Source organism: Glycine soja, chromosome 16 (genome assembly GCF_004193775.1).
Source record: "Glycine soja cultivar W05 chromosome 16, ASM419377v2, whole genome shotgun sequence".
NCBI lineage: Eukaryota > Viridiplantae > Streptophyta > Magnoliopsida > Fabales > Fabaceae > Glycine > Glycine soja.
In genome coordinates this window covers 939,347-963,627 of record NC_041017.1, presented here as the reverse complement: position 1 = coordinate 963,627, position 24,281 = coordinate 939,347, and the positions used below count along the sequence as shown (strand labels likewise).

General features: G+C 33.5%; 4 protein-coding genes across 5 annotated transcripts; 3 read left to right on the top strand and 1 right to left on the bottom strand.

Annotated features, from left to right (window-relative positions):
• The first annotated feature begins 81 nt into the window (after nucleotides 1–81).
• Nucleotides 82–3,045, top strand: LOC114390507. Its single transcript, XM_028351248.1, has 4 exons — nucleotides 82–1,070; nucleotides 1,381–1,620; nucleotides 1,810–1,901; nucleotides 2,252–3,045. The coding sequence occupies exons 1-4, from the start codon at nucleotides 426–428 to the stop codon at nucleotides 2,877–2,879; spliced, it is 1,605 nt and encodes a 534-aa protein (XP_028207049.1). The 5' UTR covers nucleotides 82–425; the 3' UTR covers nucleotides 2,880–3,045.
• Nucleotides 3,046–5,078: 2,033 nt separating this feature from the next.
• LOC114390807 (25.3 kDa vesicle transport protein-like) lies at nucleotides 5,079–9,419 on the top strand. Its single transcript, XM_028351692.1, has 6 exons — nucleotides 5,079–5,309; nucleotides 5,723–5,963; nucleotides 6,861–7,021; nucleotides 7,131–7,277; nucleotides 8,006–8,082; nucleotides 8,989–9,419. The coding sequence occupies exons 2-6, from the start codon at nucleotides 5,776–5,778 to the stop codon at nucleotides 9,070–9,072; spliced, it is 657 nt and encodes a 218-aa protein (XP_028207493.1). The 5' UTR covers nucleotides 5,079–5,309; nucleotides 5,723–5,775; the 3' UTR covers nucleotides 9,073–9,419.
• Nucleotides 9,420–12,383: 2,964 nt separating this feature from the next.
• On the top strand, nucleotides 12,384–15,712 carry LOC114390230 (zinc finger CCCH domain-containing protein 62-like). Of its 2 annotated transcripts, XM_028350936.1 has the most exons (9): nucleotides 12,384–12,606; nucleotides 12,687–12,775; nucleotides 13,021–13,135; nucleotides 13,218–13,276; nucleotides 13,822–13,873; nucleotides 14,141–14,252; nucleotides 14,611–14,709; nucleotides 14,795–14,922; nucleotides 15,030–15,712. In XM_028350936.1, exons 1-9 carry the CDS (start codon nucleotides 12,437–12,439, stop codon nucleotides 15,595–15,597), a joined length of 1,392 nt encoding a protein of 463 aa, XP_028206737.1. In that variant the 5' UTR covers nucleotides 12,384–12,436; the 3' UTR covers nucleotides 15,598–15,712. The 2 variants fall into 2 exon arrangements, with proteins under 2 accessions (XP_028206737.1, XP_028206738.1); XM_028350937.1 differs by lacking the exon at nucleotides 14,611–14,709.
• Nucleotides 15,713–22,325: 6,613 nt separating this feature from the next.
• Nucleotides 22,326–24,224, bottom strand: LOC114391047. The gene is made up of 4 exons (XM_028352049.1): nucleotides 24,218–24,224; nucleotides 23,795–23,971; nucleotides 23,623–23,716; nucleotides 22,326–22,987 (listed from the first exon to the last, which is right to left on the bottom strand). The coding sequence occupies exons 1-4, from the start codon at nucleotides 24,222–24,224 to the stop codon at nucleotides 22,798–22,800; spliced, it is 468 nt and encodes a 155-aa protein (XP_028207850.1). The 3' UTR covers nucleotides 22,326–22,797.
• Nucleotides 24,225–24,281: the final 57 nt, after the last annotated feature.

Sequence of the window (24,281 nt, the reverse complement as noted above, 5' to 3'; positions counted from 1 at the left end):
ACTCTGACTTAGGTAACACACACACACACACATGAAAACACATATGTATATATTAAACTCTTTTTCCAATGATTTGCTGTGTACTTTTTATTTTATTAGCGAGGTCAAATCTTGGTGCTTAATTTTCTTGTTTTGATATCACATGATAAGATTGACAATTTCAGTTAGCTACATCTTTGCAACAGTATTTGGACGTTTAAGGGAGTTAGAAAACTAAAATTGGTTGGGTTTTCCAACTTAAATAGGCTTACAACCCATATAAAATTAAAAGGAGTCGATTTGCACAGAATTATAGTCTATAGAAGTGTCTACCAGAATGTATTGATTTTATTTTATATACAGCTCCTTCACTTCAATATACAAGACATGCACTTTTGTTGACCCCTGAACAATATAATACATAAAACAGAAGAAAGTGAAGAGGCATGGCATCCCTCATTCCCGGAGTTCTACTGAAGCTTCTCCAAAGTATGGATTCTGATGTGAAAGTTAATGGGGAATATAGATCAGTCCTTCTGCAAGTGATCAGCATTGTGCCTGCAATAACCGGGTCTGAATTATGGCCTAACCAAGGTTTCTTCTTGAAAGTCTCTGACTCTTCTCATTCAACTTATGTCTCACTCTCAAAGGAAGACAATGAGCTTATCTTGAATAACAAGTTGCAGCTTGGTCAATTCTTTTATGTAGACAGGATAGAGACTGGAACACCAGTCCCTATTCTTGTTGATGTTAGACCCGTCCCTGGCCGGCACCCTTTTATTGGAAATCCTAAGGATTTAATGCAAATGTTAGAACCATCAGAGGGTCCAGTGCAATCTGATAACCATAGAGTTAATCGTTCAAAATCCATGAACTCAACAAAAGCCAAAGAGAGCAAAAGTCCAAGGCAGAAGATTGTTATTAAAGAGGAAAAAGCTGCTGTTGCATCCAGGTACATGCGAGGTGTTAGAACTCCAACCTCAAATGTGAATGTGCAAGATGCTAATGAAGAAAGAAAAGGAAATGATTTTGAGAATGGTGTAGATAGTAAGAAGGTGGCATCTGCAAAAGTAAAACTTAAAAAATTACAGGTCAGGTATTCTTATCTTGGATTTTCATCTTTTAAGCCTCAAGAATTTATTTGTATCAGAATTTGGCCTTTATATAGTGTCACAAACCCCCTGTTCATTATAAGCAGATTTCTAGTTAAGTAAGTTTGACATTTTTTAAGTGAATACAGAAGTTTGACATTTATCTTTCTTTGCACTGTAAATGAAAACAATTCAACTGCACTGTTTGAAATTAAAGGAAATAATTAAGTTCAATGCTGAATTGTATACTATGCTGAATAGGTAATAATAAAAATGAAGATATTGATAATGATTGGTTTTAGCATCACAGACACTCTCAGTGAATACAACTCGTAGTCTACAACTTGAAATACCATCACCAAGGCAAAGGGTTGCTCAATCTAACATCCAGGAGACTGTCATGTCGCCTAAGCGCATATTGACCAAACGTAATTCTACAAAACAGGAAACTACAAACTTGAATGTTTTATCCAGCAGTGAAGATAAAAGCTATAGCACAGAGGCAATTCCATGGTCCTCTTTGCCATCAAGCCTTTTAAGGCCTGGAAAGGTGCATTGCAATTTTCTCTCTCCTTCTCTATGAATGATAAATATTATTGTCAGCATGGTAATTCACATCCCTATATCGAACAAACTAAATCAAATTTCATCTCATTTGTCTTTGTTTAGTAAAGCAATGCTATCTCAGACGTTACATGAATTTTTATTAACAATCATACAAATATCCACATTTTACTAGGAATTGCTTAGAAGGAAACATCTAGCCTCACAGGTTGCTGTTGAAGCTCAAAGCGAAGTTACTGCTACTTCAGTCCTTGTCAAGTTTTTAAGGTATATTAAGCTTTTGGTCTAAATATTACCACATTACTTACTCAAAATTTAGCTACTTGAGGAATTAAAAAAAATTGGTTGCTATATTTACTGACATATGTTGATACCTTGGGATCACCCAAAAATTGTTAAGATATTAAACTTTTGCTGACCTTTGGTCCTGCATGGAATCATGCCTTCTCAGCAAAGGTAATATAGACAACTCAGCAAAATCTAACACACATAATTTTGGCAAACAACTCAAACTGATTTGTAATTTTGGTTTATGTAGGAACTAAAATATAAGTTTTTTTATAGGGAATAAATTTTAAAAAATGGTGTTAAATTCAATGCTTCTCTTTCTTTTTCAGCATGTTTGCCAACATCTGCACTTCAGCTGCATCAGAGAACCCTCACGTCACACTGAATAAGTTTTTTTCCTTCCAAGAACTCATGGACCGATCAAATTGTATAAGTACAACTCCTCACAAAGATAAATCATTTCAGCTATATAAAACCTCTTCTCCAACAGAAACAGACAAAACTGACAAGAAATCAGATTTAGTGCCTGGTAAAAGTTCATCAAAGTCTCCAAAATACTCACCTGAATTATCCGAGGCTGAGAAACAAGAATGGGTAACTGGAAATGGTCTAAAAGAGATAAATGAGCTGAGAGAAGTCCTTTCAATTGAAACAAGATCATGGTTTTTGATATACATGGAAAAAACATTGGATGTCTGGTTTTCCACTATCTCCCGAGAGAAGAGGGGAAAGACGAATAAGGATACTGCAGGGAGGCAAATGCAACATGCCAATAATATAGCTCTCACCTTGTCACACCTTAAGCAAGCAAATGAATGGTTGGAAAAGCTTAGAAGCACTTCAAACATGGAAAATGAAGAGCTGGTGGAAACTGTTGACAGATTGAAGCAAAATGTTTATTCTTGTTTGCTCCTACATGTTGACTCTGCCGCATTTGCTTTGGAAAACCGAGTTTGATTATAGGATAATGATTTGCTTTAAAGGAATATATCTTATTTAATGTTATTTATAAGTTAAATTTTCTTATTTGGTTGAACCAGGCATGGTTAATGGAAGCTTGGCCAGCTGTTATTCAAAATGTAATGTGATATCATATCATATATGTGTACTATTGTGGCAAGAAGAAGAAATACTATATTGAAGTTAAAATCAATTCGCCTTATAATGACAATGAAGAATCGCCGTTGAAGGCGTTTAAATAAAGTCTAGTTGTTACAGGATTTCCTGATTGATACACCTAGTAAGGTAAAAAGTTACATGGATCATACAACTGTCATTCAGCTCGGTTAAAGACCAAAACCTCAGCAGTATTATTTATTATGAAATCTCTCTTAATACATGTACACACAGCAATTGGAAGAGCTTACCTTGTGGCTGACACATTGATTTTGTAAAACCACATTGCCTTTTTTTATAGTCGTAAGAGAAAAAAACCATGCTGGAGAAGTATGACACAAGCTCAAAACTTAGATAAATCAAGCATGTGCCCTGCTTCTTCAGCGTGGTTCAGCCTCCCTCATTCTTTCATTCTATGAGCAGTGGCTTAGAGAGTTGAATTGAGAATATGGAAACATGTTATCTACTTCTAGGATTAGATATTTGCGTTATAATGTGACACACATGTTTATGTTGGATTTTATAAACAGAAGATGTGATAATTTTATAAAGTTAAGTATGACATGACTTGTATATATTGGTTGTTAACCATATTCTTGGTGACTAGGGTGGTTCAACTCGTAGCTTTCTTATACTATAAAAAAGAAGTTTATATTATATCTCATTCTAATCATCACAGTTTTGTTCATGTGTTGTTGAAGTTTGACAGGCAAATAAGAGTTTTTTGAACGCTTAGTTGAAAGGAAAATAAGTGAGATGTACCAAATGCCAGCAAAAATTAGACACCCTACAGTGTGACAGACCCACCCACTAAAGCCTTGCAACAGATGAATTCCAATTACACATTTTGTTTTATGGCTGACTAATATACATGGAAGTTAAGAAGAAATAAAAACCTTTAATGAGATTTTGTTAACAAATAAAACAGAAAATCACTGCATCGTGTTTACATGATTTTTATTGCCACATATGTAATTGCTTCTCGAACTATCTTGGTAGTTGGAACTTGCAACTTACAAAAGTAAGGGAAGAAAAAATTGGTCACTTGCATGCACAGTCTAATAACTATAGCGACACCTGCCTTTTATGACAAAAATATACAAACATATATTAAAACAAGTTTTTTTTTTTGGAATAAAGGAACTAAATTAGATAATATAAAACTTTGAACTAAAAACAAGATTTCATTGAAAATATATAGAAAAAAAAATATTTTTCCTTTTATATAATTAACCGAAGAAAAAATAAATATAAAATTTTTAAAAACATTTTTATTATAAGTATTAAATTGTTTTCTTCTACCTCATCTTTTTTTTTCCCTCAAACAAACAATGAGTGATAAGGGAATAATGTTCAGTAATTAATATATATATATATATATATATATATATATATATATATATATATATATATATATATATATATATATATATATATAAATATAAACATACGCCCACTTATTATTTTGTAGGAAGAACTTTTAATATATTAAGAGCATTTTTAGTTGGAGATTTTTAATTAAGATCTTAAATCAGTTTTTGATGTGAATCTTACTGTTCAATGTAAAATTAAAAATCTCTCAATTTTTTTTTTCATTTTCTCTAGTGTTAAATCTCAGTCTCGAATTTTTAGATCACTTTTAGTCAGTTCTACGTGAATCTCACTTATAAATATTTCATTTAAATATTTATTAAATTAAATATATTTAATTAATAAAACATGTAAGGAAAAAAATAATAAATATTAAAAAATAGAAAAATGAATATAAATTTAATTTTTATTTATAATTAAATGTTAAACAAATAAAAAATACATAAATTTGACACAATAATATAAAAAAATTCATGATTGTTGTGTGACTCTAAGGTTTCACATATGTTCCATGAAGTCTAGTTATGGATGAATTCTTCTAGAGTGTAGTTTGCAAGTATCTAGTAAGTGCGAATCTAAATTTAACATAATGTCATTATTTTAATCTACAACTCCAAGACATAAATGCCAAATTCAGGTTAATGTTTACTGTACACACAATTTTTTATTTTTTTTAGCGTTTCTTTCTCTCTCACGTTCTCCTTCGTCTCTCCTCACATTTTTTCTTCTTCTTTCTTCTTTCTTTTGGGCGCCGTTCCTGTCTCTCCTCACATTTTTCTTCTCTCTTCTCTCTCCTCGGCGCCCCACCGCGCGACCCCTCCTTTCCCCCTCCCCCTTCGCCTCCGCCGCGACACCCACCTTCCCCTTCCGGACCTCCGTGCGACCCCCCCCCCTCCGCCGGTATGCATTATTTTTGGTTTGTTTTTTTTTGGTTGGGTTGTTTTTTCCCTTCTTCTTCATCTCCTTCTGTCGAGCCATGGCAACTGTTCTTCTTCCTCCCGCGTTTTACGAGTAACTGTCACATTTGATAATTTTTTTTGAAAACTGTGCAGATCTTCATAGTTCTTCCCCAAGAAGGGGATCTACACAGTGGAGATCTTGAGGGATCTGGGGAAGATCAGATCTTCAGCTTAAGATCCATCCCCAAGATCCAGCATTAAAGATGCTCTTAATTATATTTTTAGTGGCCTATTTAGTATTTAATTATTGAATGAAGGGAAGGAAAACAATGTTTTTTTTTGCGAATTTAGTTTTTGTCTGGCTTGAATCTGACTAACGTTGATTTGTCTCTGTCTCTTGGTTTGGTGTTGCAGTGTTTTAGTTGCAAAGTTTTAGAGTTGGATTGGAAGATTGTGAACTTAGAAAGATGGTGAAGTTGACTATGATTGCTCGTGTTACTGATGGTCTTCCTCTAGCTGAAGGTCTGGATGATGGTCGTGATCTTAAAGATGCGGAATTTTACAAACTGCAAGTCAAGGCTTTGTTTAAGAATCTCTCAAGAGGACATTATGAAGCATCAAGGATGTCAGTTGAAACTGGCCCTTATGTTTTTCAGTATCCTTATAGAATCATAGTTATTGCATAATATGTATTGGTAGTCGAATAAGAATTGCATGATTATCCTACTTATTGTGCTATTATATTGTACAATACATGAAATATGAGTGTAATACCCAATGTTATTAAAATTGCAAGTTAAATCTTAGGGTCGTACAATCCGACACGATGTTGTCAAGATTGCTGGGTAAATTGTGAAATAGCACGACTTTACAATCTCATGGCCTTCTCTCAAGCTGGATTGTGCATGCAATCACTTTTCAGTGGGATTTGTAGTGGGATCGGACAATTTTCAAGTTGGGTTTTCTGTGTCGGGTTGCATGACCCGGCTCATCCAAATGCATTTTTACCCTTCCTTGTCCTAAATCACAGGTTCTATAGTTTGATGTTAGGAGTGTAGATATGATATCAGGGAGTTCATGAGTGATGATTAGTTATTAAAATTGTGTAGATATCTATAGTTTGATGTTATTTTATGTGCCGCCATCTTCCAGTTAATGCTAGGTGTCTCATCGTCAAACTCAAGATGCTTAGCTGCATATTACTTAAGTTATTCCCGTGCTTATTTTATTGTTTTACAATTGCAAACCTTTGGGTTTTGAACATTAGAAGAAGCTTAGGTCTGGGTTTGTTTTTTTTGGTACATATTTCCCTTATCTTGTTGGTTTACAATTCAGATGGTGCATTTATATATTGTATGTATGTGAAAGTTGGGATACTATCTTGTTGATCCACAACCTTGCTTGTTGCTTCCTTAGCAAGTTCATTAGTTACTTTCTTGTCTTCAACTGTTTTTGATATGTATCATGTATGTTAGTTACATTGTTTTTTAAAAATGCATTAACTTTATTTGGAAGATTTTCATAGCCTAAAGAGACCTTAACAGAGCCTTAGTTATATTATAGAAGGACGGGTCTGTTACTTGACAATGTGTGATCGTGCATACCCTAAGAAACTAGCCTTTCAATATCTTGAAGAGCTCAGGAACGAGTTTGAGCGTGTTAATGGGTCTCAAATTGAAACTGCTGCAAGACCTTATGCCTTCATTAAGTTTGGTAGATATCACTTTCCATACTGTCATATACTACCATTTATAGCATTATTCTCTTTTTTCGTTGGTGCTTAATCTATTTTTCTTTTCTTTTCCTTTTAATTGTTTAAAAGATACATTTATGCAGAAGACAAAGAAACTTTATCAGGATACCCATACTCAGCGCAATATTGCAAAGTTGAATGATGAACTCTATGAAGTCCACCAGATAATGACTCGGAATGTGCAGGAAGTTCTTGGTGTTGGTGAACAGTTGGACCGTAAGATATTTCTTGAATTCTCTGAATAATTTTAGTTTTATCATTGTCTGCTGATTGATTGGAATGCAACATCTAAATTTGTAGTCACAAACTTCCTTAAGAATATAGTATTATGGGAATTGAGGCCTCTATTATGTATGCATCCATTTTAGTTGGATTTGCCTGATTGTCAGTCACTTGGCTTGAGTAGAGATAAAGATGCTGTAGTTAACAATGTCCAAGCTTCTTTTGTCCTTCTAAACTTGTCTATAATATTAGCTTTTCTGATAGAAATCTTTATTAGTTATCTCACAAGTTGTGGTTCTTATCTTCACTTAAGGGATGATTGCCATGTCAAATTAAAGGCTAGAGACGTATTCACCCTCTCGATAAGCTGCTGCAATGGAAAAGCAATCAAAATGTGCCCCAGTTAATGTTAAATAAAATGAACATAAGATCATTTTGAATAGGATATTAGTTTTATCTTTACAACATTAACTTCAAATGCTTGCAATTTCCTGCTCCTAGTTTCTTAACCTGGATATGAGGTTCTTATAAAGATTTTTCTCAGAAACTTCTGCTAAACTTTCCTAGTTCCACACTTCCACCTCCATTATTCTGATAGATGATCTCCTCTTATTTCCACTTCTAATGCAGCTTAATTTTTGTTTGTATGTTTTGGTGTATTTGATGATTTTACTTGAAATTTGAAATTTATGTCCTATTTGATTTCAAAATCTAATTTGCAGAGGTCAGCCAAATGTCCAGTCGCTTATCATCAGAATCTCGCATATATGCTGATAAGGCTAGAGATTTAAACCGGCAGGTTAGTCATTATCAGCTTTCCGGCATCATGCACATGATATCTTATATTTTTGTTATTTTGCTAGTCTATCCTTTTTCTATTTGGATGATGACATGTCTTAATTTGATTCGTCTCAGAAATATCATGCTGCAATTGGAAATTGCGTGCTAGGAATTGCTTTGGTAATTTAGATTGAATATAGAAGCATGCAATGTGTGGATTTTGTCTTAGTTAGAATTTATTCTGTTATGCATTTTCTATTGGCTTTTGCCTAAATAGAATGACACAGATTTGGAACATGACACGTTCTTTACTTTTTGGTTATAAATCCTTTCCATTAACTTGAATATTGTTCATGTACTGGGGCTGTAGTTATGTTTTTTTTATAAATGTTCCACACTTGTATTAACTTTGAAGTCTAAGCTTTTTTATGTGCTAGTTTTAGTTTGTGTAGCCTGTGGTTATTATGTAGTATTTGGTTGTTAAAAAGAATTATAACCAGATGGTCTATCATCAAATGTTATATATTGGATCAGTTGATGGTCTTTTACTCTTTTTATTTGTAAACTTTCATGAACTGGCGCAGACTGCCTATCCCTGCAGATATATTAATATAGTGAGTGTCGCTCGGGTTTCTAAATGCAAGTTAAAGATATTCCTATATCACTATTTAAGTCATTCCATGATGTACCAATTTAATAAATGTAGACGAAACCCTATAGCATGTTTACCATTTCTCTGAAATCCTGATGATATTTTGCAGTGCATGCGTTCTTAAACACAAAACATTAGCCTTCTATAAGTATTAAATGATAAGTTGACGGTTGTTGGATCATGTGTAATGTTAGGACGTGATGATTTGCTTTGAAGCTTCTGGTTATATTCAGCATTGTGAATAAATAATTTAAAATCAAATATTTTCTGTAGGCTCTGATTCGGAAGTGGGCCCCTGTTGCTATTGTTTTTGGAGTTGTCTTCGTACTTTTCTGGATCAAAAATAAACTATGGTGATCGAGCTCAGTATGAAATTTAAAACCTGGATTCTGTGGCTTCTTGCTTTTCTCACATGATTATCCAGATTTGCACAGATTGGTGGGAACCCTTTATGCATGAGATGATGTCAACTTTTTCTTGACAACTTCGGTTTAGAAAAAAAAAAAAGACTATCCTTTGTTACATCTGGATCAGTCTTTCTGGAACAGGAACCTTTTGACCTTTATAGTAAGGAGCCAGGATATGAGAAAACTTTATCCCCGTGGGGATGCATGTAGGCATTTCTTCTTTATACTTCTCAATTATTTTCAGGATTATTGCGTTAATGAATTAAATATATTACCTCTTCGATTTTATTGTTTCCATTTGAGCCGCTGAATTAAAATTGCGTTTTTATATACAGCTAACATAATGATAATGAGTAGTGTGGAATACTCGTTCTAAAACGGGGAAATTTTCGCTTTTACAATTTACCTTATAGAGTATATTCAAGATCTGAGCTTTTTGTATTTTGTTGCATTTAGATGAACAAGTTTATCAATATTATTTTTATTAACTGATGTTGATGTAGCCCTGTTGTTTAAATGAATTATTGTAAGATTATTGTTTGAATCAAGCAATAATTATCATTCAAGATTTTGAAAGGAAAAATAAAAGTAAACAGAACATTTCGGTCTTTTAAGGATGAATGTTTTGTAAGATATTGCAAATGAGCAGTTGCACTTCAAGAGGTGGCAACATCTTAGAGTAGCTGGGCGTTTTCTTTGCTTCTGTGAAAAAAAAAACAAAAAGAGGCTACACAAGGAGAATGAACTATACAAAAGGGATGAGACAATAAGCACCGCGTGGGGGTGCAGCTAAGGACAGTTCCCTGAAGTGAAAGATCTCCACCAGAAATTTAGCATCCATCTCACAGCAGAGGGGGTGTAAGCCTTTTAGCCCATGAATCAAGGCTAAGATCTCTGCCTCTGTGCTATCCCCTGACCCGTCAAAGTAAAAGAAACCAGTGATCCATTCCCTCAGAACATGCTGCAGATTCCATTTATCATCATTAAAAATGCGATTGTTTCTCCACTTCCAAATCCACCACATCGAAGCGATACAGGTACCCCAAGCTCCACTATCTTGAGATTTAATCCAAGTGAGGATATCCTGCACAAGGAAAGTGGATCGGTGATAGAACCTCATGCACATCCTAGAAATGGGGACAATCTCGTAGACAATGGAGGGAATCCTCATTGGGATGGGAGCAATGAGTGCAGGCAGCAGAAAAGGCCATGTTCCTCCGAAATCTGGTGGTGTTCGTTGGGAGGGAGTTATGGTGAACCAGCCAAAGCATCAATCTCAGCTTCTCAAGAATTTTTAATTTCCACAACCACTTAAAGCCAACAGTGGAAGCATAGTTAGTTTGGTGGCCAGGGGAAGAAAACCACCTATAACCAGAGGCAGCTGAGTAAATCCCATTATTGGAATTACTCCAAACCCAACTATCATTAATGTCTGGCCGCAGTTATAGGGTCCACCTTCTTAAGCAGCTCCATAAAGTTGGTAGGAAGGGTTGTATGGATATCAGACAACATTCATTCACCATCATGAATAAGGTCCTTGAGACACAGGTCGACATCCGAAATGTTCACATAGGGCCCAAACAGTGCTGCAACCACTAACTAGAGTCCAGACCAACTTGCCCAACAAGGAAATAGTAGTGTTGAAAGCTTAGGGGAGGACACCTTATCCAACTAACCAAGTTCCATCCATATTGAGAATTAATCTAAATAATGTAGGTTCTATCCATATTAGGGTTGAAATATATTTGTAAATTAAAGATTATTTTTATGAATAATTAGATTAATTATGGTTATTACATTGAAATAAGAGAAATCAAGTTCAGTCCTGTCTATTCAAATCTCTAAATTCTCGTAACAATACCATGATTAATTATGTTTCTACAATTATTTTTTATTTTATTATTATTTTTCATTGTTCTTTAAAATTGTTACAACAAATCTTTGATAAAATGATTTATACAAAACCTTAGTTATTTAATTAGAATTACTTTGATAAACATGAATCTTTTAAGAGATAACTGATAAAAGTTCTATTACTATTTCAAACTAGTAGTTTTACTTGAGCACATAGGAATTTCCTTAACAATCAGAACCTCCCTTGCTCCTTACGATACCAAGTATATCTAGTTGGTCGTTTCCAAATAACTAACCAAGCCTTCATGCATCATAGTGATATTTTTGAATTTGAATTAAATTTAAAAATAGATATACACAGAGGTAATACTATAAATAACCATTGTAAATAAATATTGAAATCATGTATTTTATGAAAGGATAATTATATTTTATTTTTTTTATCTTTATTTATAGGTGTTTAATAACACATTGAACTCTTTTTCCTTGCAATTGAAAAGTAACATCAAAACCCTATAGTCAAGAAGACCTAAGATTGCACCAAAAGAATGACCTTAATTCTTTTAAGTTTATTTATTTTTATTATTTAAAGTATAATAAGTTTTTTTTGCATTCTGTATTCCATGGAATCGCTTTTGTGACTAAAAAGAATCTATAACCATAGCACATAAGTATCTATACATAAAAATTCGAGATAAAAATTGGAGAAATATAAATGCATAGATGATATTATGTGATAAAAAGAATGGAATATAAATATAAAATATATTGATCGAATATTTGCATTGTGTGAATGTTCAAGAATCATAACTCTTTCTATTTATCTAAATAATATATCTCTTTAGTTTATTTTCTTTTTCTTTTTATGTCTTTTATTTCTTTCCTCCATATTTCGTTCTACATTTAATTAATATTCATTGATAATCTAATTTTTTTACACTCTCATCTAATTATAAATTTTGTAATGATTTTCAATTAATTAACTATGTAATGATTATTTTAAAGGTGACACATAGGATAATTTTCAATTAATTAACTATTTTATTTTTTTTACCGAGAATATATTAAAAGTAAACTCTATCTTTTCTTATAGAAACATTGCACAACTTTTTTTATTATACTTAAAAAAACATTTTTTTAAGATAAAAAAGAACTTTGATATATTTTTTTATTTACTCGAAATCTAAAAGCTATGTCAATAAATATCGAAGGAATTTTAAAAAGAAAAATCAGCTATTTAACTGTATAATATAATAATAATAATAATAATAATAATAATAATTAACAACAAAAATAAATAATAATATACTACATATTATATTATTAATTATTAATCTAACTAAATTTATTTATTTATTTTTGAATCTCACGCCAATTTCAAAACCCTGACTTTGCAACGGTCACGACCCTATTGTGTTCCATATTTACATTGCTGAAACTATCAACATTTTCATCCATCAATGGCGACCAAAAATTTACCTATGGAGCTGCACGAAATCACCACCGAGTTCGAAGGATCCGACCCGGACTCCGAATGGGACGATTCGAAAGAAGACCCTGATTTCGACTTGCTCGAAGAAACTCATAGCAAGTTCTCAATCCTCTCACTTAAGCACAAGGCAAAAGCGCGGTAATCTCATGATTCCTTTCCACCCCATTTTTCAAAATCGGATTTTTAAGCCTTATTTCGTGGTGGTTTGGTGTTTGCAGCGTTGTCGAAGATAAGGGTCTAGGCGAGGAGGTGAATGCTTCTGCTCATGATGGAGAGAACTTTCAGAAAGTTCAAAAATTAATCCAAGGTTAATCATCTTCTTCTTCATTTTGACGTTTAATGTGAAGAGGAAAATAATATTTTAGCTATTTTTTGCTTCATGTTAGATACATAACAACACCTTTAAACAAGTTTTCTCTTAAACCCTTTGTGTTGTTACTTGTTACTTAAAACTTAAAAGTGGAAATGGAACCTTATGTGTGTTTTACTGTGTTATATGTGTTTAAGCTTTTCTGTTAAACATGTTCGTTTCTCAATTGTTTTGGTTGGCAGTGGGACCGTTAGAGAAATTGAAAGTGGATGAATGCAAGTTGTATCTGAGGAAGAATGGTCTGAGGCTAACTGGAAACAAGGATACACTTATACAACGCATAAAGGAGCATTTAGAGTAATTAATATTTTGTGTGCAACTAGTTGTTTTTTTCCAAAGAAAATTGTACGATTTCTCTGATTCTCCTTTGGATTTTCAGTATTTTAAATGGAGGGGAGAAGAAGTATCCACCTTCAAGCTTTGTGTTGAATTGTAAAGGTTAGTGTACTTACGATTTTTTTAAATATGTTTATTTAAATGTAGCATTTCAAAAAATTAAGATTACTTGTTCAGGTTAACATAATATGTAAACTGCCTCCTTGTGTTCTTCATAAGTTTGAAAGAAAAAAAATCTGATAATTCATAACTCTGACCACAACAATATTCATAGTCCCAGTGGCCCAGTCCCAGGACCGGTCCCACTCTCCTAGTATTTTTTTTTTAACATTTTATTTAAAAACTTCGTACCCCATTGCCCGGAGGCTCTTCGCTATGCGAATTACTGGTCAAATTTCTAATTGAGTTCTTTTTTTTACAAATCTATTAAGGATTCACCAGTAGATACATTATTAAAAATATTAAATATATATTTGCTTTTTCTTGTTTATATTATTTACTGTTCTGATTTCTATGATCTGTTTTACAGTTTTTGCAGTGTGCCACATCTTTTATATGTGTAATCACTATCTGTTGGCTCAAATTCTGTTGGCCTTTTATTTTTATCGTCTCAGGCTGCAGAAACTGAAAATATTTGCTATATGCAGGTGATGCATGCACTGGTGATGTTGTTTTGTTTGAGCAAAATGTCTATGAAATGTAAGCTGTTCTTTTTACTTTGGTCTTTCTCAATGCATGATAAATGGCAGAGATCTCACATGCCATATTTTATGAACTTATTTTTTTTTAAAGGCATACATAAAGCTTGACATTCACAGCATTATTATGCTTACTATTCACTAATATATGCCATTGGATATATTGTCCAGTGGATGACTGACTTCCAAAGGAGAGATTAATGATGTTGGTGAAGTTATTGCTAAATTACTCCTATCTTCCATTTCCTTATCAGAATTGGTTTCTCAGGTTTAACATAGCATCCAGGAGTGCAAGTGGTCCACCTTGTGGCAAAAGGATTGTCGCAGGCCGCATAGTGAAAGAAAGTTATGGTGCTGCTAAACAACAGCATACGTTTACGGTTAGAAAAATTTTAGATCGTTCTTTTAGATGGATACTGACCTAATGGTTATTGTATAAGGGATTAATGCCTTCAATTTGCAAATTAAAAGTATGCTACTATTATACGAATCTTTTAGTGCTGCGGTCTCCATTTCTTGAAGGATTTTTGTTATATCCCAAGAAAGAAGCACATTATCCCTCTTGGACAGCAGTATAAAGAGCTGCGGTCTCCATTTCTTGAATATTTTTTTGTTATATCCCAATAAAGATGCACATTATCCCTCTTGGATAGCAGTGTAATTTATTAAGCCGCCAGCAAGTAGGTTATCTTTGAATCACTATTTTGTTCTTCCAGTAACAATATGCTTTTTCTAAAGATTGAAGTACTCTGGAGCAAAGGAGAAAAGCCTCTCCCTCCCCTTTACCCCCTACTGATAAAGGGTCGAAACCTTTATAGGTTAAAGACTTTGAGACAGGTTCCTCATTTGGCAGCATTCCTCCTTCTGATATCAATGAGTTATTCCATATTATTTAATGATTAAGTTCCATATCTTATTTTAGAAATGGGAGGATGAAGCAAAAAGGCAGAAAATATTGATGGAAAAACACTCAAGGGGATCTCTTGCTAGGGAAGATAGAGAAGCAAGGATGCAAGAAAAGGAAAAGAGGAAAAAAATTAAGGAAAATAGGTACAAAATTTCAGATTTAAAGTATCTTGTCTTCTAACACTGTAAGTAGTACTAACTACTTATATTTACATAATAATTACATTTACTTCTGCATTCTACTCGTTCAGGGTCTCCAAAAAGGATTCAGCAAGGAACCAAAGTCAATCAAATTCACACATTACAAGGCCACAATATCAACCTCAAGAAACAAATGTACCCATTAATCCAGAAAAGCCAGAATTTCCATCTCGAAATTCAGGTTTATCTGCCAACATAAGGAAAGAAACATCCTCTATTGTACATAAACCAGCAGCTGTAACTGGACACCATGTTGATTCTAAAACTTTAGGAAGAACCTCATTTACTGACAATATGCATAATCAGCAAGCTTGGAGCACAGGTGACTGTAGGAATATTTCTGATATTGGTCACATGAGGAGGGGAGCTGATCATAGTGCATACTACAATTATGGTGACTCCCATTTCAGAGAAAAACCAACTGTTATTCTGAAATACCACCATCATTATCATCATAGGATGCCTTTGGCAAATGCAAACCACTCTCAACAGGTGCTACCAGATAGAGAAAGCTATGATAAGCAAAAGCAGGTGTGTAGACATTATGCCCGTGGGAGATGCTATTATGGGGACAACTGCAAATTCTTGCATGATTTGAGAGACAAAGGGAATGTGTGAATTAAAAAAAAATTGTTGTGCAAAAGCAGGTGTTTCCCTCTAAGCTCCTTCTCTGTAATTGTGCCAATGGTTTATGTAGAACCTATAATCTTGCAATCATATTTATTTTCTATCCTGACCTGTGAATTGAAAGGCTAGAAAAGCTATATCTTTTGTATTCAGCCAAAAACAAGCTATATCTTTCGTTGGGTGTGACATTCCTTTAACTTCAGTCATGTCAAATACCATTCACTAGTATTAGAAAAAAATATAAATAAAGTGTTCTCTATGTATGTATTATCTTCTATTTACAATATAAAAATTTTGAAGTTTAAGTAATATTGACAACTTTTCAAAACAAATAAAAAGTAATATTGACAACTAAGTTAATATTTTTGCCACGTCGTGATTTTACTTGATGTGTCATAGGTTTAATACTTGCCTTTTCTTAATTACTTTACACTTGAATCAATCATTTCTATTTTTTTTAAATTTCTCAAATAAATAAAAGTCAATAATTATATTCTACAAAATAAATATTAGTTACTTAACATAATGAGACGCTCTTACATAATTATGTTTGTAATTATTGCAATGTAAAACTTTTATCTCACCAATAAATATTTCTCAAATATATTGACTCAGTTGACTTTTCTAATAATATTGACAAATTTTTCATGTCACAACTCCTTTTCAAATATTTCTCAAATTAATTATTTTAATTTTTAATATGTAATCTATGAAAATAAAATATATTCTAACGAAATACAATTTAAAATAATTTTGTTAATCAACAGTCTAAATCTAGTTATTCAAATTAGGAGTGTGCATGACTCAATCTGGCTCAATATTAGTTTTGATGGGTTTTCTTTATGTGGTCTAAACCTAGTTTGATTTTACTTCCACATTTTTTAATGATGCAATTCTGACCATCTCAATGGCCATTTGAAGAACTATTTAGAGGAATTCATCTTCCCAAGCCTCGGATTATCAAAGAGGTTCTCTGGATCATCGTGGCAATGCTAGTAGCGATGGCATTTTTTGTGATCATCATGGGATCGTTTTGGGATGCTGAATGTTTTGCAGCTATTCTTGCCATGGAGCTTGCTTTGGATAAGCATTGGAGCCAGGTTTGGATTGAATTTGACTCTAAATTAGTTGTTAATGCTTTTGCTGACCCTGACTTGGTCCCTTGGTGCCTTATGCTTGTAAAGATATAGTTTTTGTTGTTTTCACACATTTTCTGAGAAGGGAATACCTCTGTTGACCTCCTTGCCTGATCATGGAGTGTCCCCTGAGACAACATTTTGTTGGTGGGGTGAATCTCTTGCTCTCCCTTCTTGTAAGTTCATTTCACTTTGTTTATGGATTTTGCCTTAGTCCCCACATACCTTTTTTGTTATTTGGTGTATCTTTGGTTAACCACCAAGAAGGTGTCAACATAGTTTGAATGATCTTGTTATCTAGCTTATCCACACTAATTTATTAAAAATAGTTACACTGCCTTCTGTACAAAGGCGGTTTGATTCTAGACTTTATATATATATATATATATATATGTAAAACATACCCTTAATTTAATATTGATACTTTTTATTATATGATTTAATTAACTACGATGTTTAATATTGATATATTTATGTTCATAGTTGAGTTGATCGGATTTTGTCCCATTCTCGTGTTATCGGGTCTTTGATCGAGTTGGATTCGAGCTTATATGAATGATCCTATAAAAAATCTGGATAAGGATAAAGATAAACTTGTCCCAAGGGGTCACACGTTCACCCGTGCATATATTTTAACTTGAACTCTCTCTACATTGACAGTTAAGTTAATCTTTTTAGCCCCGGCAACATTTAATTGATGTGTCATAGATAGGTTTAATACGTTAATTCATCACCCTTTCTTAACCACTTTACACTCATCATCAACATGCTGTACTGCATGTTGTGAGTCCAGAGAGAAGTCCTTGGGGCATCTGTAAGGCTTGAGGGTTTCCAGGTGGCAAAATCCTTGGGTTTGTTACAAGATTCTGAGAGAGGTTTATAGGTGCATTACTGCCACTAGCTGGTTTTGCAACTTCAATGGATGGTTGACCAGGAATGGCTTCTCCATATTGTTGCATTTCAGCTACAGCATTATATGGGGAAGTAGATTGATTGCCCAATGGAAGGTTCACACGGTTTGGTTTAAGTTGGATCCGGGCACTTCCTTCACATATCCTTCGCGTACCATCTACAATAGGCAGATTAAACTATTAAAAAAAAAACAAATAGACAAAGATATGTTCATTATATGGTTCCATCTCAGATATAGAAACATACCAGTGAACAGAACTGTTGTGCAAGCAAATCCGCAGAATGCTGATCCACAAAAGGTCACATAAATCAGAACATTAAACTTGCAGAAACTTCCTTACATTGATATTACATGGCAGGCAAAAAACTCAAATGCTTGCTCTACTAAAACTTTGATAGTTGGATAACTTCTAATAGCAATTTCATGCCAACAATGACCAATGAACCATCATGTTAACGCTGAGAAATTAACAAATTATCCACAAAAACTATCTTTCCATAATAACAATGGAGAAATAAAGTATGAGTTAGTAGTATAAAGCAGAGTCAAGATAAACAAGACAAGTGTGCTGAGGAAGTAATATATTATGGCCATCTTATACATGGACAAAAAATGACAGGAAAATAAGCAAAGGGAAAAAAATGGAAACAGAAAATGGATTCCCCCAAAGGGACTCAAAGCCACAAGGTTTGACAGGGTGATGAAAGAGAAACTATGATAAATATAGATAGGAAATGAATATTTGAAAGGCTTAACACTTAACAGAGGATAGTATGACAAAAAGTGAATAATATATTAAAATATTGAATAATTTAAGCAGAATGCACTCAACTAACTTCAGATGTAAATCCTTATTATCTATCTGGCTATAACAAAAAAAGTCTAGAATGAAACTTACAGTATTGGGTAATGTGAGGAGATGATCCTCTGTAGCTACGTAATCAACTTGAGCTGGTTGAGAGGAGAAGGGACCCTTCCTATGAAGTATTTGAGACCGCTTGGCAATTTGAGAAGAAGGTGGTCCCTTTTTGAGCACTTTTTTCTTCTTCCCAGCAGAAGCTTTAGCATCTGGCCTAGTCTTAGCCATCCTGGAAAAGGAGAGAAACAACAAGATATGGCAGCTACACAGTTAGTTTACAGCAACAACTGAGGAATACAGAAAAGTTGCATAAAAAGAACACTCATGAGATGAACAAGAAGAATGTAGAAAAACCAAATGAAGAACACAAACAAGAATACAACAACAAAGTCTTATTTCACTAGGTGAATTACATAGATTACATGACACCACTTGGCAATATTAAAAACCAAAGTGAACACAAACAAGAATATTATACAAAAATAGAGAAGACAATAACTAAACATAATTATGATTAAGATGATTAACAGAAAATACTAGTGCAGCTTAGCCAAACTTTTTAGATTGAAGCAGAAATTAAGATTTTGTTCTCCGTGTGAGTTTCATCTTAGCCAAAATTTCTTGCTTCAATCCAAAATCTGGCAGAGCAAGAAGGCACAGTACAAGAGAAGACAAAGAAGAACTTTTGAAACAATGAAAACAACATTTTAAAGCACAACAACACGTGAGGTTCAGATTTCACAGCAAAAACACAAAGAATAAACAAGGGGGACCCACACAAAGAGTCACGGTGGTCCCCATTACAGGTGGGCCACGAAGCCAACATGAGAAAGGATTCAAATGCTAGGTGCATATTTGTTTTTTTTTTTTTTTTACGAATTGATTTTAAGTGTGAAATTGATTTTGAAAAAAAAAATATAATTATTCTATATTGAAATAGTTTTAAATAGTATTTAAGTTGAATCTAAAATTTTGTATTAAATTTTATTTTTAACTTAATTTTATAATAAAACATTCAAAAATAAATTATATTATTTTAAAATTAATTTTAATAAAAAATAATTTCATTTTAAATCAATTTTGTCAACGTCCATCCAAAGACGACAACAACAACAACAACAACAACAACAACAACAACAACGCCTTATCCCACTAGGTGGGGTCGGCTACATGGATCAACTTCCGCCATAATGTTCTATCAAGTACCATACTTCTATCCAAACCATTAATTTCGAGATCCTTTTTGATAACCTCTCTTATAGTCTTTTTGGGTCTTCCTCTGCCTCGAATTGTTTGTCTTCTCTCCATCTGATCTACTCTCCTCACTACAGAGTCTACCGGTCTTCTCTCTACATGCCTAAACCACCTAAGTCTATTTTCCACCATCTTCTCTACAATAGGCGCTACTCCAACCCTCTCTCTAATAGCTTCGTTTCTAATTTTATCCTGTCGAGTCTTACCACACATCCACCGCAACATCCTCATCTCTGCTACACCTACTTTATTCTCATGTTGGCTCTTGACCGCCCAACATTCTGTTCCGTACAAAATCGCCGGTCTTACCGCAGTCCGATAAAACTTTCCCTTTAGCTTGATCGGTACCTTTGCATCACATAACACCCCCGCTGCTTTTCTCCATTTCATCCATCCTGCTTGAATGCGATGATTCACATCCCCTTCAATTTTCCCATCATCCTGTATTACAGACCCAAGATATTTAAACCGTGTGACTTGAGGGATAATATGGTCTCCTATTTTCACCTCTGAGTTAGAAACCCTCATTCTTTTGTTGAACTTACATTTCATATACTCCGATTTGCTTCTGCTTAGGCGAAAGCCATGTGTTTCTAGAGCTCGTCTCCAAGTTTCCAACCTCTCATTCAACTCCTCCCTCGACTCTCCAAGGAGGACTATGTCATCTGCAAAGAGCATGCATCTCGGCGCTATCTCTTGGATTTGTTCCGTGAGGACATCCAGAATTAAGGTAAAAAGGTAGGGGCTAAGGGTTGACCCTTGATGTAAACCAATTGTGATGGGAAAATCGTCTGACTCTCCACCCTGTGTCCTAACACTAGTCGATACCCTATCATACATATCTTGGATAGCTCGAATATATGCAACCCTAACCCCTTTCTTCTCTAGAGCTTTCCACAAAATCTCTCTAGGCACTCTATCATACGCTTTCTCCAAGTCAATAAAAATCAAGTGCAAGTCTTGTTGGGCCATGCGATATTGCTCCATCACCCGCCGTAATAAATAAATCGCTTCCATGGTCGACCTTCCTGGCATGAAACCAAATTGATTCTCAGTAACTTGAGTCTCCTTTCTTAATCTCCGTTCAATCACTCTTTCCCATAATTTCATGGTATGACTCATGAGCTTGATTCCCCTATAATTTGCACAATTTTGTATATCCCCCTTGTTCTTATAGATTGGCACTAACGTGCTTCTCCTCCATTCCTCCGGCATGCGTTTTGACCTCATAATTTCGTTAAAGAGTTCGGTGAGCCACTCAAGACCTCTATCTCCAAGAGTTTTCCACACTTCAATAGGTATGTTGTCTGGCCCCACCGCCTTACCATTACTCATTCTTTTCAACGCTTCCTTTACTTCCTGTTTCTGAATCCGACGATAGTACTTATAGTTCCGGTCCTCTTCTCTTGTGTCTAGACTGCTAGAGTCATATCCATATCCATCATTAAATAAGTTGTGGAAATACGCCTTCCACCTTTCCTTGATATCTTTTTCATGCACTAAGACTTTGCCTTCTTCATCCTTAACACACTTTACTTGATCCAAATCTCTAGTCTTCCTCTCTCTACCCTTAGCAAGCCTATATATAGATCTTTCTCCGTCCCTGGTTCCTAGAGCTTGGTATAGTCCGTCAAAAGCTTGGGCTCTTGCCTCACTCACCGCCTTTTTGGTTTCATTTCTAGCTATCTTATACTTATCCCAAGTTTCAGAATTTCTACACCTAGACCTTATAGATAAAGAACTTGTCCAAGAAGCTCTTATATAAAAAGTTACTTTTACATAAATTAATTTGATGTTTGGATGATAAACTCTTAAGTACTTATTTAAATTAATATGGTGTTTGGATAAAATTGTAGAAGGTCATTTGCATAATTAAAATTACCAAAAAGGATATTATATGTTTTCACATTATTAAAACTAATAATTAAATACTTAAATATTATTATATAATTATTAAATGCCTTAAATAATTAAATATTATTAAAAATAATAAAAATTACTTTTTTTTTCTATTTTATTTATAAAAATATTTTAACTTTATCATTATATTTAAAATATTGTATATATTTTCTAGAAATTTTGATTAAAAAATAATTATTTTTATAAAAATAAAATAAATGTATCTCATAAAAATATAATTATACGTCTTTCTACATAATTAATTTTCATATTTAAAATCTAATTAATTTATTGTTTTAGTAATGTTATCACATACATTCTAGTTTTTAATTTAATTATTATCTATATAATTATAATTTATAACAAAATATAAAATATCATTAACCTGATAATAATACGATTAATAATATCTTTCAATATAAAATTAAAAAACTGATCCATCTTATAATTTTAAATTAAAAAACTTGTCAGTAATGGCTGAGCACATGATCCAGTAGCGTTATTACTTCTTTTTTTATTTGCATAAAATTTTATAAATTAAAGTTTTTAATTCAAAGAAGAAATTGTATGTGCAGTCATAGTGCGATGTAAGCATACTGTTGCAAACATATCAATCAAAACACTAAAAGAAGCTCCTTAGTGGAAAAGAGAGATATCCTGATGATTTAATGTAATATCCTCTCATCCATTGAATAAAAATTGGCTAACACCACACAAAATGTTTAAAATGGTTGTTTATTCCTTTATACAAACCAATTGCTTAAATAAACAGAAAATTTTCTATAAAAAAACAAATTGTCGCTTTCTATAAATTGGGAACCTTCTGGTAATATGATTTACATCTCCTTACATAAAAGACCTTCATCTTGATCTCCTTCTTCTGCGATCATTTGAAACTTGCCTCGAAGTTGAAACACGAGTGCTTCCTCTGTGAGATGAAGAAGAAGAAGAAGGGTCCAATGGACTAGTCTAAGTCTTTTAATCCTGACTCACAACTGCCATCAGCACTTGAATTTCCATAAATTGGAATAATGCCAGTTTCAGTGACCTCTCCTTTACAAACAGGGCACTCCCTTGCATTTGAATAGGCTAAAACAGGATCTCTTGCCTTGTCCAAGCATATATTGCAATCATAGAAATTTCCAGTGATACTGCCTGGCTCTGGAAGTTATCGCTTCAAGGCGCCTAATACGGTCCTGCACATGTTCATGGGCAGATTCCAGTTCTTCCAACAAAGAATCAAATTCATATGGAGAAGCATGAGTTGGCTCCGACGGCTCCTCATTCAAATCAAGCTCCATTATACATACCCCTTGAGTTCTTTTTTCAAATTATGCCATCAACAACATTTCATATGTATCAAGACCCCGATACAATTTTTTGAAAAATAAATGAAAGAATCAAATTGAGATGCTCATGGATTCAAATAAACTTACATAGTTATTCACCAACATAAAAAAACTCAGTTCCTGCCTTGCTCAAACTAGAGAAAAATCTTATTCTCCATTTCTCATATACCCAACAATTTAACATATACAGTTCTTTTTTCATGTTTATGCAATCAACCACATTTCTCATGCAAGTTTTTGCCTTCAACTACATTTCATATGTATCAAGAGCCAGATACAAATTTTGTAAAATAAAAACAATAATAAAAATTCAAATTCAGATGCTCATGGATTCAAATAAACACATACAGTTATTCACCAACATCAAAAACACTAAAAAAAACATTTTATTCTCAATTTCTCATATACCCCCAACAATTCATTTTGCACTCATTCTTAGACACGAGGGACTTTGAACGAAACACAAAAATTCATGACCCAAAACAATGATGATAACGATAAACCCAACTGAATTGTAAGAGAAAAGACTCTAATTGAATAAAAATTTGCGATTGAAACAGAAAAGTGAAATTGCGTGAAAAGAATGTTCCTGAAACATCAACTTACTTCAAGAACAAGGTTCCTTTTGGACATGCAACAGAAAACACAGCAAGTGATCCAGTCCTACCATCAGACCAGTTATCATATAAGACTGTGCATCCTATAAAAGCATAACCCTAATTCATAACAATTCAAAATTTAATGAGAAGAAAAAAAAATTATTCAAAAATTGATTAACCTGTAATGCTCACAAAGGAAGAAGAAGAGAGGACGAAGGATGATCGAAAAATGATCAAGAATGATCGGAAAGAATGATGAAAATCGGAAGCACGGGAGAGGAAGGCACTTCGAGAGAGGAAGGCGTTGAGGAAGAAGAGAGAGAAATTTTGAGGGTGTAGAAAATGAGGAGAACATACTTTGTCATTTTAAATTTTTTTTTAGGACATAATTGTTCAAGCATTGCTTAGGGAATAGATTCCCGGAAAAATAATTTCAAAAGCTGAAAATTTGAACTTTTCCAAAAGTTAAAAAAAAATTAATAACCAAATAATCTTAAAAAATAAAAAAGATCTTTTTGTAATAGATAAGATCTTTTGGATTCAATCCAAACGGGCCCATATCTACATTTCTGCAAGCAAAATGAAATAATCTAAACTCGAACTGTTCATTAACGTACAATGATCATGTTAGTTCCGAATTGCATGCAAGCAAGTATTGCAATTTAT

Excerpts from the sequence above, each read along its gene's own strand:
- LOC114391047 (XM_028352049.1), bottom strand. Across the intron at positions 23,717-23,794 it reads TTCCTTTGTGAGCATTACAG|GATGCACAGTCTTATATGAT; the intron begins GTTAATCAATTT and ends ATGCTTTTATAG. Across the intron at positions 22,988-23,622 it reads AAAGGAACCTTGTTCTTGAA|AACTCAAGGGGTATGTATAA; the intron begins GTAAGTTGATGT and ends ATTTGAAAAAAG.
- LOC114390230 (XM_028350936.1), top strand. The coding sequence starts at position 12,437 with ATGGCGACCAAAAATTTACCTATGGAGCTGCACGAAATCACCACCGAG. Across the intron at positions 12,776-13,020 it reads AGTTCAAAAATTAATCCAAG|TGGGACCGTTAGAGAAATTG; the intron begins GTTAATCATCTT and ends TTTGGTTGGCAG. Across the intron at positions 13,277-13,821 it reads CTTTGTGTTGAATTGTAAAG|GTGATGCATGCACTGGTGAT; the intron begins GTTAGTGTACTT and ends TGCTATATGCAG.
- LOC114390507 (XM_028351248.1), top strand. The coding sequence starts at position 426 with ATGGCATCCCTCATTCCCGGAGTTCTACTGAAGCTTCTCCAAAGTATG. Across the intron at positions 1,071-1,380 it reads TAAAACTTAAAAAATTACAG|ACACTCTCAGTGAATACAAC; the intron begins GTCAGGTATTCT and ends TTAGCATCACAG. Across the intron at positions 1,902-2,251 it reads GTCCTTGTCAAGTTTTTAAG|CATGTTTGCCAACATCTGCA; the intron begins GTATATTAAGCT and ends TTTCTTTTTCAG.
- LOC114390807 (XM_028351692.1), top strand. The coding sequence starts at position 5,776 with ATGGTGAAGTTGACTATGATTGCTCGTGTTACTGATGGTCTTCCTCTA. Across the intron at positions 7,022-7,130 it reads TTATGCCTTCATTAAGTTTG|ATACATTTATGCAGAAGACA; the intron begins GTAGATATCACT and ends ATTGTTTAAAAG. Across the intron at positions 8,083-8,988 it reads CTAGAGATTTAAACCGGCAG|GCTCTGATTCGGAAGTGGGC; the intron begins GTTAGTCATTAT and ends TATTTTCTGTAG.